General features: G+C 40.4%; 1 protein-coding gene across 1 annotated transcript in view; it reads right to left on the reverse strand.

Moving 5' to 3' along the window:
* LOC111865196 overlaps positions 1–15,904 on the reverse strand; it is a 132,613-nt gene extending 116,709 nt beyond the window's left edge. Inside the window, exons 1-2 of the mRNA XM_023853035.2 lie at positions 15,555–15,904; positions 6,282–6,600 (exon numbers count right to left, since the gene is read on the reverse strand). Of these exons, the coding sequence (XP_023708803.1) occupies positions 6,282–6,596 (315 nt within the window). The 5' untranslated portion in view covers positions 6,597–6,600; positions 15,555–15,904. The remainder of the gene's footprint in view (positions 1–6,281; positions 6,601–15,554) is intronic.
* Between the last annotated feature and the right edge of the window lie 5,001 nt (positions 15,905–20,905).

Genomic DNA, 20,905 nt, shown 5'->3' on the forward strand with positions numbered 1-20,905 from the left:
ATTCAAGAAAGGCAGACCCTCGATTTCACTTACCGTGAGAACATTAGTGTGGAGCAGCCATGGGGAGGAATCCTTTACAATTGGAGGTATGGTGCGAGTTACTTAATGACCAAGTTAGTAAAGTACATAAATTCTATGGGAGCAGTAATTTATCTAGAAGAGGGGTATGAGGTGTGGGGAAGGGGGGTTGTAGAGTCCGTGGTGGGTTTTAGATTACCAGTCTGAAGGTGACAACATTACGACGCTGGTCAGACCAGGGTAAATCTTTGTTCACATCTTGAGTAACGTAACGTAACGTTGCGTAGCTCTTGTCTATGGTCCTGGCGAACAGAAGTATTGGATTTTTTTGGCTTCATGCGGTAGGCAGTAGGCAGTATTGCCTGTTCCTACTTCACTGACTAACACATATTTATATATACTGTGCGTTCTACTGTAGGTCTTTTCGTCTAAGTATATTTAAAGCATAGTCCTGCAAACATCCTACTGCCATTAAATCACTGTACAGATTCCAGGACATTATCAGTTGTTTTATATTGTTATGAAGATGATATCTCAGATGGAAGAACATGAATTACAAATGTCTGAAAGCAAAGTGATAAAAAATATTGTAACCTCTAAGTGGTGTTTTATTGGCGAATATTTTTTATTAGTTTCATATTACGTCATTGCGAATCTGTTTATTTTGGACCGTATTCACTGAACGTGAAAACTTTAAGTTCTCAGCCTGTATCACATTGAAGAAATGTTGTTTTGTGATGTCATTACCAATACCGTTCCAACATGTTGTCACGTGTATGAGTGTGAGTGTAGACGGGGTTTGGATTGGTAATCGGATTTACTGAACATTATACAACTCGTTACTACACTTCGCATATCATTGTCACACGCAGACTAGTATTCTCAGTCTGTTAGTCTTCAATAGCATTTGCTTGGTATCGACTTCTAAAGACGGACGCTCCCGTTCCTCCGGGTTTCCGAACTGTCCCTGACTGCAGGTACCAGATTCTCACAGCAACAGCTCATATTGACTGAACCCTAGAGATTGCCTCGTTCACTCACTCAGCAACCAACTCACTCCACTCCTGTCCTGTTTATAACATCTCGTCACGGACGACACAGGACACACTATTCTTCTGTTGCTGTGTAGTAGCTTAGTTCGTGGTCGTTGCCTAGCAACGGGTATACATGCCAAAATATAAAGCAATATAAAATAGAATATTTTTAAAAAATACTAAATTCTGGGATGTGACGCGGTGTAGTCCGGTAGAAATTCGCCTACGTTCCGAAGGAATTTGTTGCCTCATTTTCCAAGGTCGAAATATAGGCAAGCAGTAGGTGGATTACTCGCCGAATAGTGTGAGGGTGATCAGGTCAAGATGTATGAGGCAGACGTTTAGACATGACGTTTGTGCTTTCTGAGGGTCTGGATTGGATTTATCTGGCTTAGGATGGATTCCATTAGCAGTCTCTTGTGAACACGATAATGAAACCTCGGGTTCCACAGACAGATAATTTATTGACTCTCTGAGTGACTAGCAGCTTCTTGAGAAGCGCTCATCTCCATTCAGTTTGTTGATGAAAACTGTTATCGGACAACGTAACGCTAATTTCTTAAATACCTTTGTACGTGGAATAAATTAAGATCTAGACAAACCGAAAGTCTCAAAGAACGCATCCGAAGGTTGCGGACAGCTGAACTTGTATTACTTTACGCTACTTTACTTTTCGCTGTGAACAGAAGCCTGCATTAGCGTGTCATGGCCCATGGCCAGATATTTGGCACGTGAAGGGTTAGTCTGGGAGCAGGAGAGGGGAGTTACGTACACCACTTTGTGTTGTGGGACATTTTCTTCATTCTTCCACCCCTTTTGCACTTTCCACACCGTCAACCATTCAACATTCTCACCCCATCCCAGACACAAAAACGTGTAGAATGGGCGCGCAATTAGGCAAGCAAAACTAATCATTAAAATGCATTTAAACTATGAAATGAAGGGTAAGACAGGGATATTAAACATTTGTAAATTACGTTCCAGCTACTTAGATGAAAGTGTTTGTGGTTGGTTGTATTTATAACCCCCGACGATATGTAAGCCCTGCAGGGTCTATGGTTTACCATGTTATAAATTGATTCGTTTTACTGACCATGAAAGGCGACAGAAGATGGCGGGTATAGAGAGGGAGAGAACTTTTGCGTGTGGCATACAGAGAATCCAATTAGTGGAACGGTCCCTTACTTAACTGTGCCGTGTATGTAAATTGCAATCAGGTAAAAACTGCGTATTAATGTCTCCAGCAATCTAACGCGCAGAGTAATTAAGTAAAGAAATAGCATGCATATGCACAGAACGCTTTATCCCCATGTTTGCCTTTGCAGCTATGGTAATAACAAACGCTCAAAACTTAAGTATTGAAAATATGGCAAAGTTGTAAGTACAGCTATTACACAGATAGGCTGCGCTTGCGAAATACAGGGTGATTCATATAGAACTGGCCCGATGAAATGAGTTGTAATATAAAACATACCATACAGATATTAAGTAATTTACACATATCTTATCTTGGATTGTGTGCGTGATCAGAGCAGGTGTTGAAAGTGTCCGCCGTTTTCAAGCAGGCACTAGAAACACTCGCTGTTCAACAGTGAAATCCAGGACTGCCGCCTGCCCACTGCAGATACGTTTCGGTATTGTCCTTGACCTTGCAGCATAAGGGCTGCCACTTGCCGGATCATGAGCACACCATTCGACTCAGCACGGCCCACGGATTATTATGTCGTAATTATGAGCGGTTATATGCATCACCTGCGGAATTATTAGCAAATTCATCGGGCCGGTTCTATACGATTCACCCTGTACATGAGGCTTGTGAAATGAATATTAACTAAAGTAACTTCATGGAGAAGAATCCTGTTTCAGCAACTGATAGACGCTCAGCTGTTCAAGATATACCTAGTAATTTGTGTAAGTCGAGGTTTAATAATTGTGTCCGCTGAAAACCACCATTGGACATATCGTAAGCCTTTGGATTCCATTCCAGGCCCTAACGTCCTACTTCTTTGGATATCCAGTTGTAATATTGGCAGGGAACATATTGATTCCGTTCAGATTGGGGCCTTCCAGGCTCTGACACCGCATAAACTTGTAGATGTATATCAACTTTGCGCAGTAACATACTGCGTACATCTTCATGGTGGACTCTGAAGAGAGAGACAGTGCGTTCCTCCGAAAACCTGGCAACAAATTACAGGAGTGTACGATGTCACATACCAGAAGAAATCAATCTGAACAGTTAGTGTGGTGAAGACCACCAACAATTACCATACTAGGCAGGAAATGAAGTAAGTTTCTGTCCTTCAAATATTGCTTCTTAGAAAGAAAGGGCCGGTCGCCTTATTTTCGGGTCCTTAAGAATAAATATTAATCCGGATTTATCGTTTGTAAGTAGCGCAGGTTTTACTTCTTTTGTCAAAGGACATAAATTTGTTTCTGAATTTCTCATTCGAAAAATGGGGAGTCGCTTTGCATTCGGGCTTATGAGGTACGCTGTTTATATATTCATTCGTCAGTAATCTGTCAGGACGACAGGTCCACAGTCTCTTCCAAAACAGTTCCTCCACTTAATGCGATCTCAAGATTTCTCCTTCAACTAAAATATCCTCTTCTGTCCCCAAGGTCATCCAGCATCTTCTTACATCTTCTTCCTTGTCTTCTGGGCACTTCTATGGTTTGTTTTGTCTCCAGAGGAATCATCTCGCATACATGGTATCTCTGTTTTCGGAAAGAAAACTATCCAGGAAAAGTGATAATGTGGTAGTTTTTCCATTTGCTTTCCACATCGCAGTACAGCAGCCGTTCAAACCACTCTGGTCACGCCTGTTGCTATACGAACTTGAACCATCTCGAGCATCATTTGCTCTGTGCTTCAAGTCGCTGCTGATGACGCTGCTTCCGGCATCAGTTTTTGGTTTTTGGTGTCTCTCTTCGTCTGATGCCTACCCTTTGACCTGTCCAGCAAGGGAGGCCCTGTCAGTAGCTACGCTACCGCTGGTATAGCTCTCAGGGTCATTGGCATACTCAAACCCCCTCACCACGATAAGGTGGAGACACCAACTTTTAAAAATGCAGATTCTGTTGGTCAAAGAGACTTAAATGCAGGGCTTTAGGTCACCAGAATATTTGAACCGTAGATTAGTATCCCACTCAGCACACTTATGATATCCGAATTATTTCTGCTTTATCCCGTGATGATAGAGCTATTACATGATATTGCTTATCTGTTTAAGAGTTCTTGACATCTTGCTGTATAGAGTTTAGAAATTCTCTTTGAATAGAAGCCGCCAGGTTTCGAACCAGACTACAGCACCAAGAAGAAACCAGCTAAATTATTACATATACACATTTGTGTATGCGATGACAGGCATGAAGATACCTTCTGAATATATTTTCTGCATAAGGTGCATACATTTTATAATTAGCATATTCATCTATATATGTAATGAAAACTGTAACAGGTATTTGTAGCTTCTGCATTGGGACTGGCAATTCGGATCGACAAAATAACAAAGAATATATTTCTGCGACTTGAATGCATGTATGTCTCGTGTCTGAATCTCCAGATACACAAAGAGAATGGAGACAGTGCTCTATTCATGGGCTGATGAATTTCTAGATCACAACGCAGAGCTGGTATACAAATGTTTCAGGCATCTTTGCTTCTGGGTGAGTGAAGTGGGGACAGCATGTAGAATGAAACCTGACAATGTGAACAACTCGCAGTTCCGCTAAAAACGTTAAACAAGTGAAAAAAAAAACTTAAAAGAACAAGAAAATATTTTATCACGCCAAGTTTATATTTCGTAAAATTCTTGTGGAGGAACAGGGACAGAGATGTAGTTCCAGCCATACTATGTTGTCACTCAGCAAGGCCTTCCTGCTTGGAAAGTACCTGGTTCAAGACCGGACACAGTTACTGGTTGTCCTCTCTAAAGCTTTCGTTCTTCTCCTCACTTCCGTGAGTGCTTGGATGAAATATGCCACGACTCCTTCCACCCCAGCCATTATTACGCCTTATATAACTATGCTCTACTCCGATTTGGGAGCCCGTAGAGCGACAGGCCACGGTCTGGATGACAGGTTTCAATTCCTGTCAGGGGCAGGAAATGTTTCTCCTCGCCAATGCTTCCAGACCTGCTTTGTGGTCCACCCTGTTTCCTATCCAGTGCTTACGCAATTTAGGAATATGGGATCGTGACGATTAATAACATGATTAACTTTTTTGACATCATCCAATGCTCTATTTTTAATCTAAGTCGACGTTTAGGAGACTACGCTGTCTCTGTCTTGAGATAATAACTTGCTCAGTTGAACCCAGTCGATAGAGCTGGTCCGGAGATAAAGACTAGCTCTATCGTTATGATGTTATCAACATGAGGAAATAATCTGCATATACTAAGATGGTAACGTGAATCTTACTTCAATAGGCCCGCATGTTTACTTATCAAGTAACTTACTTACTTACTTAATCCGTTCCTCTTATACCCTACGGTGTCGAAGTTTTTCTTTAATTTTGATCTTTTTACAGATGATAGGACTCCTTGGACAAGTGATCAGCTCGTCGCAGGGTCTCTACCTAAACACGGAATAAACACATACATATACCAAACATCCATACCTTGTGTGGGATTCGAACCCACGATCCCGGCTCCCTAGCGAGCGAAGACAGTATATGTCTTAGACCGCTCGGCTACCGTGATCGGTTTATCAATCAACTAAAAGAAGAAATTTGGAAATATTACTAAGGACCCTCAATGTACTCGATGAAAGTACAGTCTCTTTATTTTTATGGTTTCTGGCCAGCGCTAAATTTGGGAAAGGGAAGGAAGTGGGGGAAATCAAGACAGTGAGCTCCGATGTGACTAACTAAAACGTATCTGTAATTTGTAATGATGTAGTTTCTGAAGGAACTGTAACCGTTTCGCAGTTAGACAGGCTTTGCTTCTGTTACTACAAATGTTAGCTTAGTTTATTTAATGTAGATGGTAGGTAAGAATGAGCTCTATTCTCGCTAGTTTCACCCCGCTAAATGCTCAGTACTGGATCTGTAACGTACGTAGACAGTAAATTAATCTTTACACCCGCTAAGAAGGAAGTTCAGGAGAGCGGAGTCCTCTAAGTTTCCAGCGCAGTCGAAACACATAAAACAATAGAACACCAAGCAGACGGAATATTTTAGTGTATACGGGAAACATAAACACTAAGAGAAACACACAGCACACTCACGAGCCTCTGAAGTTGCTGCTGTTGCCACCAGGGATCCAGGGACGCTGCGGTGGCTCCTGAAGTGTAAGAGGAAGTTGTGGCTTCGTGATACACGTAACATTTGGCGAGAACTGCCGTTATGGCAAGAATAACAGCGAAAGCAGTGATGGCCAGGCTTGTGTTCCTCCAACAGCGCCTTAACCCGGAGGTGGCGAGGCGGCGCGCAGCAGGTAAAGAGGCGAGGTCACTCCGGGTCAGACCCAACTTCTCTCCGCGTCGCACTACTTCGCGCAACCTGCGTCTGGCCGCCTCTACGGTTGTCGGTGGCAAGCCCATCCCCCTGCAGTAAACAGAGCCGATGTTGTGAACTTCATTTCAACATTTAAAAACAGAGAGTTTCTGAAACAGTGTGTGACGGCACGCTGACGTGTTGCCACCTGAGTCTGTGGCTTATGCACTAACTCCGTGGGTTTAGTTCGCAAGAGAACTATACCGACCGAGCGACCGCAGCTTGTCGGCGAAGTTAGCGCCAACTTTAGCCAGTAGAGGGTGTCGCGTGGTCAGCGGAACGGATCCCCACGACCGTTAATTTCGGTTTTCTAGACCGGAGCCGCTACTTCCTTGAAATAGCTCTTCAATTATCCTCATGAGGGTGAGTGGACCCCGTTCCAGACCCACTACTTCTCAGAAAAATCTGGTAGCGCCGGGAATCGAACCTGGACATCTACATCTGTAGCCAGGAGCTCTGACCACTGTACCACAGAGGCACTTCAAGCAGAAGTTACAAACACTCTTACTGCGATAAATCAGCGTATTTATCCTTGATTTCATTGGGATTACTGATATGTATTAACACATTGGGACATCACATTTGGTTCAGTGGTAGATGATAAACGTGTCTGTATTTACACACATTGTCTCTTCTTCTCAGCCGCCCTCACAGAACTGAACTCTGTACTGCTCCCCTGTCCCAGCTACAGATATCGTTATGTAGTCACAGCACGAACAACATAGAAAACCTCTTACATTCTAGTATTATAACGCAATTGCCTATCAGCGAGTTATAACGACGTATTCCATATTATTTTATGTATTCGTTGATGCGAGAATAATTATGGGGTCGTTGCCTAGCAATGATAACATTCCTCTATTGTTCATATAAACGGCCCATATGTCACAGTATCATTTGAAAATTTTAGTTGAATCTGGAGAAATTAAGGATCTCCAAAATACGGACAGTAAACTGACGAGAGGTTTGACATTCTCAGTGCAGGGATTATCAAGATGACTGCCTTCTAATATGTAGGGCCCTGTAGTAGGCCCCTGTAGGGCCCTGGAATTTCAGAGGAAGGTGCAGTCTCTATCTTCAGGGAAGGACCTGAAGCTGGAGACTACAAATTCTTCCTAAACATCAGTAAATATAAACTTAGTCATGTACCGTAACTCCTACAAGGGAGCAAACTTTATTATCACCACAGTGAGAAATCCACTATTTTACCCCGAACATGGAGGCAGGATATTCCTCCGAAGAGCCTATAAACATTTATACTCTGTAGTAGGGTCTTCAATACAGCCATATTTCACGGTACCATAGTTCAACAACAGGTTCCATAACTACAAACTTTTCACTTCGATTTCGAATATGGATAAAGTAAAGTACTCAATAAGGATTCGACTGCAGCTGTTCAATCATAGTTCTGTGTCTGGAAGTCTCATAGACTCAGCAGAAAACATGTGGGGAGAAAACATTATTTAACAACCAAGCAATTAACAGATATCAACTATATCCCCCGCCCCTTCTCTGTTGGAATATATGCCAAGCCCACTAATAAACCATGCACACAACAGATATTTTAAAGTTTGTTTTACATACTGCATTTAAATTCATCGAAATAAACATTTTATCTATTCAGTTTACTTTTATCTATTGACTCGATGATACTGGTTTGAATTTACATTCCATTTCAATGAAATACGCAGAATTTCATGAAGAACCTACATTCTGTTTATTTTATGTGTCACGTTGGTTAAACAAATATCCGTCCGAATGATTTGTTTAGAGTAATCGTGGTTTTCATTTGTTTCATAAGGACTGCGTTTTGCCACGGAAATTCATTACCGCGGTTTCCTAGCAACACGTCTGTTTCGCATCGATTCCCTTTCACGTACGCCAGTTTGTGGAACTAATTCCGAAACTCGCTATCCTAACCGTGGCCTGTTGTGGTTTTAGTGGACTTGAGCTAGGCAGACGTCCCTAGGTTCCGCATTCAGCGACATGTATTATGATATCCAGTTATTAAGCTTTGGAGGAAAAGAAGCGATTACAACTAAATTTATAAATAATTCTGTTGTATATAACTGTAACGTTTACAGTAGCTGAAAACAAAAAGTATTCGATCCAATTAAAGTCACATTACGAAATACTGAGTGCTGATTACGAGGTATCTCGTTTAGAAGTACAGACACTTTCGCCTAGGAACATTTTGGTACAGATAGTTTAAGAAAAATAAATGTCTCCCGCCATCTTAGCAGTTAAAAATAATTAGTCACGGCTTTTCAGGAAGAGCAAGTATTCGTTGCCATGAAAATATGCAACATAGGAGGGAGTTTTATTAAATATAAAGGAGTGTGGAAGGTTCAAGAAGAGATCGCTACATTGAAATAGTCAAGATCACACACCAAACACATCTCCTTCCTCAATAGTTTAAAATCTTTCGGAATGGAAGGTAAATCATTAAGATGAGGTTCTTAATGACCTCTTCCCCCCCCCACCTGGATTGAACATCAAAATACTTATTTCTCTTCGGCGGTCTCCGTAGCCGATTACCGACACCCAGGACAGTTGTTCTGTCTATTCATATGTAGTTTGTTTGTTTAACAACTTACTTTTTGTTAGTTCGCTTAAAGGGGGGGGGGTAACTTGTACTCTTCTCCAAGTATAATTAGAATGATGAAGTCAAGGAGGATGAGGTGGGCAGGTCATGTAGCACGAATGGGGGAGACGAGGAATGTGTATAGGATATTGGTGGGAAAGCCAGAAGGAAAAAGACTACAAGGAAGACCAAGGCGTAAGTGGGTGGACAATATTGGAATGGATCTTAGAGAGATAGAATGGGATGGTATGGATTGGATAGATCTGGCTCAGGATAGGGACAGGTGGGGGGCTCTTGTGAACACGGTGATGAACCTTCGGGTTCCATAAAATGCTGGGAAATTATTCAGTAGCTGCAGAATTGGCGGCTCCTCCAGAAGGGCTCAGCTCCATGAATAAGTAAGTTAGGGGGGGGTGGAGTCCAACTGGCTCCACTCGGCACTGCGGCCACTGATTGGCCTATTGTAGCCTGCCCCGGGTGATTATGATAATGGTGAATTTGGTGGAATGAAGATTGGCAGGGGAAACCGAAGTACTCGGAGGAAACCCGCCCCATCGCCACTTCGTCCACCACAAATCCCACTTGACCAGACTCGGGAACGAACCCGGGCCTCCCAGTGGTAAGCCAGCGACTAACCGCTTGAGCTATGGCGCAGCCTTAATTACTTACTTACTTACTTACTTACTTACTTACTTACTTACTTACTCATGGAGCTGAGCCATTTTGAAGGAACAGGCAATGCTGCTCAAGAATTTCCCAACATTTTATAGAACCCGAAGGTTTACTACCGTGTTCACAAGAGCCCTCCAGTGGTCCCTATCCAGAGCCAGATCAATCCAAACCATACCATCCCATCCTATCTCTCTAAGATCCATTTTAATATTGTCCACCCACTTACGCCTTGGTCTTCCCAGTGGTCTCTTTCCTTCTGGCTTTCCCACCAATAACGCTGTAATAAACCACGAACTGTCAAATTGCTGCATGTTAGTTAGTAATGTAAGAGGGAAAGGCGTGGAAGGACTTGAACATGGCCTTAATCAATGTACATACTATCCTCGTTTGTTTCGAAGAGAAACCCACGAAAACTGTCAGAATAGTCAAGTCCCGGCCGAGATTCGAATGAGCACCTTCTGAGTGTGAGTCAGGAGAATTGCCGCTTGATCCAACTTCTTCGGTGCTTCTTTATGGGTTTCTCCCTTCCTGCATGCAAAAGTAGGGAGGGCCCGAAACTGTTCTCACCCACGCTATTCAGCAATGCACACAGCTGTGGACACGCTGCTGCCTACAGTAAGAGAAATGTATTTCAGGCCACAGTTTTGTATACAGAATTAATATTCTATATTACATTTTCGGGTTGACTTCGGTCGGTACTTCGCGTACCCTTCCTCAATGGCAACTCACTATTTATCTCAGACTACGTGGTAGTGTGTTTTATAAACATCACAAGATGCACAGATTTTTTCTCTTTAAATAAACGTCATTTTTTTAAGCAAACAAAATATAATAAGTGAAATAATCGTGAAGTTTATGGCAATTTTTGAAGTGTATTTAAAATATATTAAATATATCTCACGTACCCGCGTACGAACCTTAGATTCATTTGGCTTGTAGACCCGTTGCTAAGCAGCCATTTTGAAATAAGTAACTATATAACGGCAGTTACTAGGCAACGGCCCATAAACAGCAACAGGGGAAAGTTGAAGGAGTTGCAGTTAGAAAACCGATGGGATTCACTTGTGAGTTGTTGCTGTGAGAAGCTAGTAGCTGAGGCCGGGAACAGTTCGGGAACCCAGAGTAAGGGGAATGTCTGCAGTTGGAAGCCGCTACCGAGGAACGGCTAATGAAGACTGTAACAGACTGAGAAGATATAGTGTGTCATATATAATTTGTGAAATTGTGTAGAATATTGGGGACATAATCCTTACTTGTAATTACGAGTTCTGAGAATTTATTAAATCCAATTACTGATCAAAACTCATCTAGTTACTAAAATCACGTGACAATATTGACCATGGTTTTGGTTTCGATTCAACTGCTGACATGTTCTGTGTAAGATACAGAAAACGGTCGTGCTTTAGAATTTGTAAAAAAAAGAAACTGGAATTTTCTTACGTATACGAGGAAAATACCTGTAAGTAAAATACCAGTTCAAGGCATGTACTGTCTTCGCTCTCTTAGAAATCGGGATCGTGGGTTCGAATCCCACTCAGGGCATGGATGTTTAGTCTGTGTGTGTGCGTTTTTCTGTGTTTGTGTACAGGTAGAGGCCTTGCGACGAGCTGATCACCCGCCCAAGGAGTCCTACCGAATGTGTAAGATCTAGAAAAACCGAAGTGAACGGAGAAGTTCATGGAGGTAGGCCTAGGCCCACTGGGGCTGTAGTGCCAAGGAAAAAAATACCAGTTCATTTGATATTTAGGACAGGGTGTTCACTAACTTGGATCCACGTCATATTTTGCGTCATAATTGGCTCTTAAAATGCTTAATGATTTGGTTTTAAATACATTTTAAGCATCTTGTATTCAAGTCCGTCCTAGTCTGAGATGTGACGTCGTGTAGTCCGGTAGAAGATGACGGAGTTTTTATGAAGAGAATACTATTTCCGTCTTCAGGGTTTAAAACTAAGACTAACAAGAACCAACAAGAAGCAAACGACAAGCTAAATACAAGGTCGCTTTTAACTTGTTAAAATTCTGACCTCCTAACACAGACGGTATACGTAAGTTCCGCACGAGTCTTCAGAAATAATCAGTGATTGTCTCCCTAAACGGGATTAAGCGAATGGGCTTTGTAACAGAGAAGAATTTTTTTATTCTCTAAGTTAGGGACTGAATTTTAATTATTGTACTTGAAAAATCAATTACTCTGATGATTGAAATTTTTATTTTTCAAATATATTCTTCCACAAAATTACCTGTTGGGGAGTTCATTATTTTATTCTATATCGCTTAATACAACCAAGAGAGTAGTGGCGAAATTTAAGGTGGGGGTTAGAGCTCATCAAGACAGTGACACAAACAGCATTTAGATATTTCATTTGAGTAATAATCTCTCTCTCTGTATGCTCCCTATACCTGCATGCATTACATAAGCACCAGGTGGTATAGGAAGTCCAGCAAAATGTCTTTCTCATGCTGTGAATTGCTGGATGCTTCTGTCATGCCTAAACATATGAAATTCCAAGACCCACAGCTAGCCATATCAATACATCAGCAGACTCGCGGATCTCTAAACTTGCACTGAAGTATTGTTGCGTGCCAGAGGTCACCTTCAAACGGATTCCACGGTTTCTTCCAAGCTTTCATATTCCTGTCCAGATGAATTGGTCCTTCAATTTGCTCGCTTATTGGACTTAGGGTTCTAAAGGCGGTAACTACGAAGAATGTTGTGACGCCGTGTAGTCCAGTAGATGTTCACAGACGTTTCGGAGGAACTTGTCTCCATCATCAATATCGAAGTAATGAATCAACTAATAGAGTTGTCTTTTTGATTGCTTCTTCTCGGTTGCTTGATTGGTTTCGTCTTCGATTTTCAAGATGGAGCTAGTATGCTTTTCCGAAACGTCTGTGAACTTAAACAGGATTACACAGCGTCGTACACAGAAAAACAATATTCTTCTTGAAGACCGGGACCAACTTCAATTACAGAAACTATAGTGATCACTAGTGAAATGCAGATCCACCGTTGAAAACGTCGTGTACCTCTTATGAACTGGTTAAGATGTGTTTACAAAAAACTTATACAAGGAACATACGCCCAGCTAGTGAGAACACACAAACGGGGAGCGGGGGGCACAAACATGAATACAGCTAAAGGAAAACAAGGCGGAACGGACAGAGAGTTTTATTCTCAAACAAATGTATTTTAATATGAACAACGTTATGCAATAGCATGAAAGTATGTTGACTTATGATCTCGTGCAATGCGACAGTTTCAAGAAGTGAACAGTTGCCTGATGATGGCCAAGTAAGGCCGAAACATGTAGCAGTTTATTGTGATATTACTGCTATTTTAAGTCAAAGAAAGATTGTGGACATTCTGAAGTTGCATTAAAGACAGAGGTGAATGAGTGAGTGTCATAAATTACTGGTTAGGGAAACTGAGGTTAAGAAGTCGAGTGAGAAACCTCCATATATATGAAGACAGAAAGTAGTGTAGATGTCTCAGCTAAACTAGATGTACGTTCTTGTTTCTAAAATAAAGAAACTGACATAATTTCATAATTCAATTTTGAAAAATTTGTTAAATTCCGGTTTCTAATAAACCCACATACTGAATGAAATACACGTGACAGAATCAAACACATGCATATAGGACTACATGTACGAAGTAGTAAATTACAATTTGATTACCCATATTAATTAATTTTCAATTAAATCACTTCTCCGGCCTTTGTATACTGTTAAACGATACCAATAACTGTCATTCAATTTATAATAATATAGAATATATTTATATCATTAAATAATCCATTAATAATTCAAGGAGCCATGTGCAACAAACTAATACTTGAAGATCTACTGCCTATGTCAATAAAAAACACCCCTGTAAGCATCAGTAATTTAATAACGTGTATTCTGAGAACCAGACAATTGCAGTGTTTTCCTCTACTGCACAAATACCTCTACTCCTTCAATATTAAGGGCTGAGAAATTTAACTGTATAGGTAATTGTGTGAATTGTGTAAAAATATGTTGTTGCTATCATCATCATCTGCAGGCGCATTGAAATGTTTAACAAGAATTTTATTTCGCTCTTTGATTTTTCCGCTCTTAATTACCGATCATTTTACTTTTAATTCATTCATTATCTGCTGCTGTTGTTCCCAAACGCTTTGACTTGACGCTCTCGTTTATTTTTGTTTTCACCGAACACTCATGACCCTTCAGCATTTCTGTTGAAATAAATATTACCGGTTTCACTCGGGTTTATATTATTGTTTCGCTCAACCAATTCGTAACAACTACCGCACCAGAACTGCGAGTAAAAATTCACAATTTTTTAAATATAAATTCTGAGCTGTGCTCTTTGTTTTGGGATGAACAATGTTGACAGATGTTGAAACCTAACTTAATCTACTTTAACATTTCTGATGTGTTCTTAAGAAGATGGTTAAATTCAAACAAAAAGAATTATTTCAGCTGAATTGACCATAAACAATTGATTTATCTTCATAGTCTTGAGCAGCCGAAAAATCCCTCTCCCAAGGGGTGCGTCTCCCAGGCTGAGAACAACTGATCTACTGTGCCTTATATTGTACATCTGGTCACTGTTCTACTGTTATTAGTAGGCATTATTGTATTTGATCTATGTTCCTTCAATGTTCTTCCGTCTAACGTGTCTGCTGTCTTTTGCCAGTCTTCCTTGGTGCTGTAATCGTTCTTTGCTCCTGTCAGGCATTTTAATAGATTAATTACATTAGTGTATTATTTTCATATCAGAGGTTTTGGATCTCTGTTGATATTCTAAACACAGTTTAATATTTATACGAGATAATTATGTTAATATGTATATAACTCAATTAATAAATAATAAAAGAAATAGAAAACTCCAAAGTTAGTTCTGGAAAGCTTCAGATGACCTGAATAAAAGTAATAAAATATTGCGATAAATTCATCTCTTCCTTGCAAAACCATTGATTCACTCTCTACTGCAAGAATGAAGCAATGATGCAAATTTACACAAAGTAAAGAGATATTAAAATAAACTATTTGTGAAATTCTTCGCTTTTTTTCTAAAAATTTCTGAACATTTTATGTTATTGGTAAGGCTAAAAATATTGTCTCAAAACACAGCAAGAAGGAAACAACTATACATCACAACGATACAGAACCATAACAAGCTAAAAAGAGGGCAATACAGCAAGGACCTCAGAGGACTTCAAATAATATCCCAACTTTCCGTTTTAACAGAAGAGACACAAGGACATAAACCATATCGGTTCAAAATCTTAAATATTACACATTAAAAAGATTTTAATCCAAATAATTGTAAATAAATATTTATATAAAAAACTTCTTACGAACTTCTATTACGAACTTTGTAATAGTAGTTCCAGAACATGTTAATCTTATGCCTTCTGAAGGTGGTCAGATAACCGAAACATGCAAAGGCAATAAATATCTACAAATTGAACCACACTGGACGGTGCTAACAATTATTATATAATTTATCACACTATAATTTCCTTATATATTATGTTTTACGTAAGTGTAACACTTGATAAAGACAGTATAATTTCGACTGGATGTACATTGTAGCTCCATGTATATTTCTCAATGGCTTGTTATCTAACTTCTATTTTTTTTTTCCAGATTTATTGTGATTAATTTCTACGGATTTCGGGTTAAGTGAAGAGGCTGTAAATGAAAATATGACAGCCTATATATATATATATACTCTGAATAAATATATAACTCACTGTTAGGTATGTTCAGATGGCTTCAGTTTGTTTCTCCTTCTTTTCCCAAATTACTTGACAGGCAAATGGCTCTGTAGTTATTGCAGGTCCCTAAATTACCGAGCATTCATATACACCAATGACAACGTCAAAAATAAATAATATTCACTTAAATAATGTCAACATATTCTTCTTGTCTCTTCTTCTTCTTGCTCCCCATTTTTAGATTGGAAACAAATAAAGTTCTAACGGGCGCCGATATGAACAATGCCCTGTGTTGCCGACCGGTAGCTACTCCACTCTCCCCCTCGGCCTTTGCCCGCTTACTGCGTGCAGTGTGAGGTTGGATCCAGCTTTTTACTCCCAAAACAGCATCGCCACTTTTCTGGTCCAGAAGCCGGTGGGAGCAGAGGCTTCACCTCCCCTCCCTTAGCAGCCCTTCCGCGTGCGCGCGCCACAGTTCCAGGTCAGGTCACATAACGAGCATGCGCAAATTCCACAGGATTCATCTCAAAGATACGAATCCCACATATGAGGTAACTATGGATGAAACTACCATCAAATCGGTGAATTAAAAATATAAATAAAATTTTATATATGAATTGAAGTTAACGTTAATATTATTTGATTGCAAATATACTAAAATTTTTAATATTTAAATCGACTGGTAATTTCTCTAGTATATGAAGTAATATGAATTATTTTTATTTTATGCATCCTGTTGTGTACATATTATGTTAAAATTTTATACCGTAACGCGAAAACATTTGATTATTGTGTAATGAAAATACTGAGATCAAGCGGAAGCAATATGTCAATCAGTTTATTCTATTAATCATACCACATGCTTTAGTCTCTTCTTAACATTATCAGGTGTGTATGAATAAAAGCAATAAATATGCAATGTTTGAAATGTATCCATTCTTCAGTGTTATAAAATTTCAAAATTGAATACCTTTTAGGGTTCGGTATACGGAAGTACATATGCAGCGCAATAGAATTATTAATATTATCATCATAAAATTGAGCGTAAAAATTTTCTATTTATTTTATTGGTACACACCAGATAATGGTCAAAAGAGACCGAAATATTTAGTGTGATTAATACAGTAAACTGATTGACTTGCTGTTTTAACTTGGTCTCAGTCTTATTATATATAAATCAGATGTTGTTGTATGACAGTACAACAATTTTAATATAAATGAATTATACATGCACGTAAGAAAAGACCTGAATAGCTGCATGTAACTTGTTATTTACTAAGAAGATCGTCTAACCTTCGATTCAGGTCCGGATTTGCAGTCCTCTTAATAATATTTATTTCAGAGAAGCCGTAATTATTTCACGGAACTTTGGTCGAAAATTATGCTATTGTGAAGGTAGCGTAGTTGATTGAGTCACTATGCTACAAGCCGGAAGGTCACGGATTCGAGTCCCGATAAGGTAGATTTTTTCTATTTACTTAGTCCTTCCAGCCGCATTATGGCCCTGTGGTCGACTCAGCCTCTAACAGAAACGAGTACCGGGAATCTTCCTGGGGGTAAAGGGCGGCCAGCGCGTAAGGCTGACAACCTTACCGACGTCTGTGAACCGATTGTCTGGATGATGTGGGTGCCTCAACGACCCACAACCCTATGGACCTCCACGGCCTGTTACAGGGATATCTTTACCTTCTACCTTCCACCTATGATACGATGGTGCGATAGACCACAAGCTTGTAAATGGTGCACCGGGTGTACAGCAGTTCGGTTTCCTCTTCAAACTACTTTCTCTTTCGAGATGATCATGAGGAGAAGGCACTACAATTGCATTGAAATTACTTAATTTGTTGTCATATAACTTGAAATATTTGAGGGTTTATAATTGGTTCGTGATACTTCCTAACAGGTTTAATAACTACAGATAGGAGTAGCACATGCTGTGGAAGGAGTCGCTAAAGAAACGCTGACAGCAGTCATGGGAGATTTCATTCTTTTCCTGCAAAGTTTACTTAACTCATAGGAATCACACATTTAATATACGAGTACGTTTCGCGTGCATTTTTATGCTTTATTAGTGACTTATATAAGAAAGAGTGGTATGACGGAGGATCTTCTGTTAGCGGGATCCAGGAATATTATATTACGTACTTATTTACTCCTCTGGGCTCGAGTGCTCTGCTTTTATCAAAAGCGGGTTTTACGAAATCTGACCCTATCTCGGTACAGGTAGAGCTTTCCCTATGCTGAATTAATTAAGGACTACGCCATGAAAACGTAGCGGATGGCACAGGTACAGCTCCGGCATTCTTGACCTCGGCACTAGATAGAATTATATGTTCAGCTTCACTCATCGGCCTCTTTAGCCCTGGGGAAAGAGCCTACTGTACCCATTGGATAGGAGGCTGGGTAGGCCTCAGAGACGGTCTGGACACTGTGACATAGAGAAAAATCTCTTGCCTCTGCCAGGAATCAAACCCCGTCCGTCCTGATCGCAGCCCGTCGCTGTGCCCTATTTCGGATCAGATAAACTCATTCCTCTGCTGTAAACCCATGTTTGCAGGAGTTCTACAACTGCGGTCTACGAAACTTCTCATTACGTAATTTCTTAAGCAGATTTATTATTTTCCACGTCTTAATCTAAAATACTCTTACCAGTACTGTATTTTCAGACACACTCAACCTCTCTTCACCCCTCAGGGAAAGAAATTACGTTTCAACATCCATTTTATGTAACACGTAGAATCATAAGTTACGTCTGTTTTAATCTTTGGGTTCTTTTAGTAAGACACAGAATATATAAGTTGAATTGAACTATAATTAGTATTTTCCAATATTAATTAATTCATAATGAATATAATTGGAATTTGCTGTTAACGTTCCTGGGATTGAATTAATGTGGCTCAAAATAGGACATTGGCGGGGCCTGTGAATAGGTGATAAATTTTCAGTATCCTTAAGAAGGTTTCACTAATATGAAATGGTACTAACTGCACGCCACTGGAAAATTTAGTACTCTAATTTGCTATATTAGTTACGTGCATATCATGTATACAGTGGTTTGAATGTCACCCGAGTTTGTTGACTGCACGCCACTGGAAATAGTGCATCGGTTTACTGCGTTAGATACAATGGATTCCGTGTTCTGTGGGTGGAATAATTTTCTTTCTTCTTTGTTTACACAAGGGCCCTACTCCACAAAGTTTCGCTGAATACCTCAAATGGAATACAGAGGGAAGAGGATGATATGCAACGGAAAAAGGGAACAAAGTAACATGAAACAGATCAGCCTAGAAACGGAAATACACACACGCAAGTACAAAGGGCGGAAATAAATGATGCCCGTTAAGGAAGATACATTTTTAGAAGAAGAGATTATTCTGCCAAATATCCAAGAGAAAAATTAAGAAAAAGATATGTGTTGTGGCGTGCCGTGATGTGGCTCTCACTAACCAGTCAGCATTCGAAAACTCATTAATGTTGTTATCATTAACATAATATTATGCGTTTTTCCATTCACTTCCCGTATCCCAGTGTGTACTTCTCGTCAGTATAAAAGGAGGAGCCCGTGACACGCCTCAGGCATTTATACATTGACTTTTCTATGTGAAACCGTGGGTTCAGTCCTGGGCGAGATCCAACGTGAGATGGGTTGCGGAGGAAATGACAACAGAGCAGGTTTTATTCCGAGTTTCTTCGGTTTTCCTCTGCTATTTATCATTCTATCACTGATCCATACTCGCCTGTCACAGTCTCCTGAAACGTACTACATCCCTAAACAGGCAGAACATTATCACATCCTTGAGCTGGGGGCTTCATCTCATCTCTTATCCTGTACTTGGGTGATCATAGAGAATGGAAGTAGGGTTTTTTATTGCTAGTGGGGTGGAACTAAGTCCCTTGCAATGCGGCCACTTCTGGCCTATTGTACCAGCCCCAGATGATAGGTGAGGGTGATTGTGGAGCAATTGGTGGAATGAAGATTGGCAGGGGAAACTGAAGTACTTGGAGAAAACCTCCCCCAGCGCCACTTTGTCCACCACAAATCCCACTTGACCAGACTTGGGATTGAACCCGGGCCGCCGCTGTGGAAAGCCAGCGACTAACCGCTTGAGCTATGGCGCGGCCGCAGGGCAGGGTTTAATAAAGTGAGGGATAGCATATAAAATAGGATGATTATGATGATGATGTTGATACACGGTTTATGAATTTGTGTTTTATGTGGTTCTGAAATATGGTCTGTCATATTAGGCGAATAACATAGATTGAGGTTGCTTCTGAGTGGGGTGCAGACTAGAATATTGGACCTAACAGAGATTAAATAAAAGGAAACTTGGGGAACTCCCATAATGAGGAATTTCGTAACATATATACCTTACTAAAGGTTATTAGGCCGGTCACGGTAGCCGAGCGGTCTAAGGCATGCACTGTCTTCGCTCGCTCGGAAGCCGGGATTGTGGGTTCGAATCCCACTCAGGGCATGGATGTTTGTGTGCGTTTTTCTGTGTTTGTCTACAAGTAGAGGCCTTGCGACGAGCTGATTACTAGCCCAAGGAGTCCTACCGTATGTGTAACATTTAGAAAAACTGAAGTTAACGGAGTTCATGGAGGTAGGCCTAGGCCCTCTGGGGCTGGGGCTGTAGTGCCAAGGAAAAAAAGGTTATTAGAATTATCAGCTCGAAAAGGTTAAAGTAGCTGGGGCGTATTATACAAATGGGAGAGACGAGGATGTGGGCAGGCTTCATCTGGCTCAGGATAGAGACCAACGCTGACGACGAGACCTCATCAAATAAACATTAATTGACGATATACATTCAAGAGTTCTATGTCCCGGGATATAATATTATGTAGTTCGTTGTAAGTCAACCGACATTTCAGAGGAATATTTTGCCTCGATTTTCAGGGTCGTAGAATATACCCAGCATAAACCAGCGTGAAGACAGGTGGCAAGCAAGGGTTATGCTTCGATAGTTCAACGGACTACACGGTTTATATCCCGGAAGATAGTGTGACAGTCCAAACCTTTTAAAACTCTTTAATGGACGCTATGTTCCTCTTTAGCCATTTCAATAGAGTGACTGATTTATAAGGGAGACCCATCCATTAAGAAGTTATGACTTGCTTTTCGCATTTGGACAGGAACAACTGCCTTGTTTTGTTACCTGCAGCTTGGGTTACAGCAGAAGGGTCGAGGCTATCACGAAAAGGCATGTCTGTAGTTTGCCGAAGATGTAAATTTTGTTTTGCTGATAAATTTAGCTGTCATAAAGGTGTCTTCGGAAGGGTGTAATTGGACCCTAAACTAAGAAATAACCGCTTTCACATGTAGGGTTCCGGATTCAATATCTTTGGATCTCTTTATTCTAAAAGTTAGTAATGTGATTGTCTAGTGC

Source organism: Cryptotermes secundus, unplaced genomic scaffold (genome assembly GCF_002891405.2).
Source record: "Cryptotermes secundus unplaced genomic scaffold, Csec_1.0 scaffold238, whole genome shotgun sequence".
Taxonomy (NCBI): Eukaryota; Metazoa; Arthropoda; class Insecta; order Blattodea; family Kalotermitidae; genus Cryptotermes; species Cryptotermes secundus.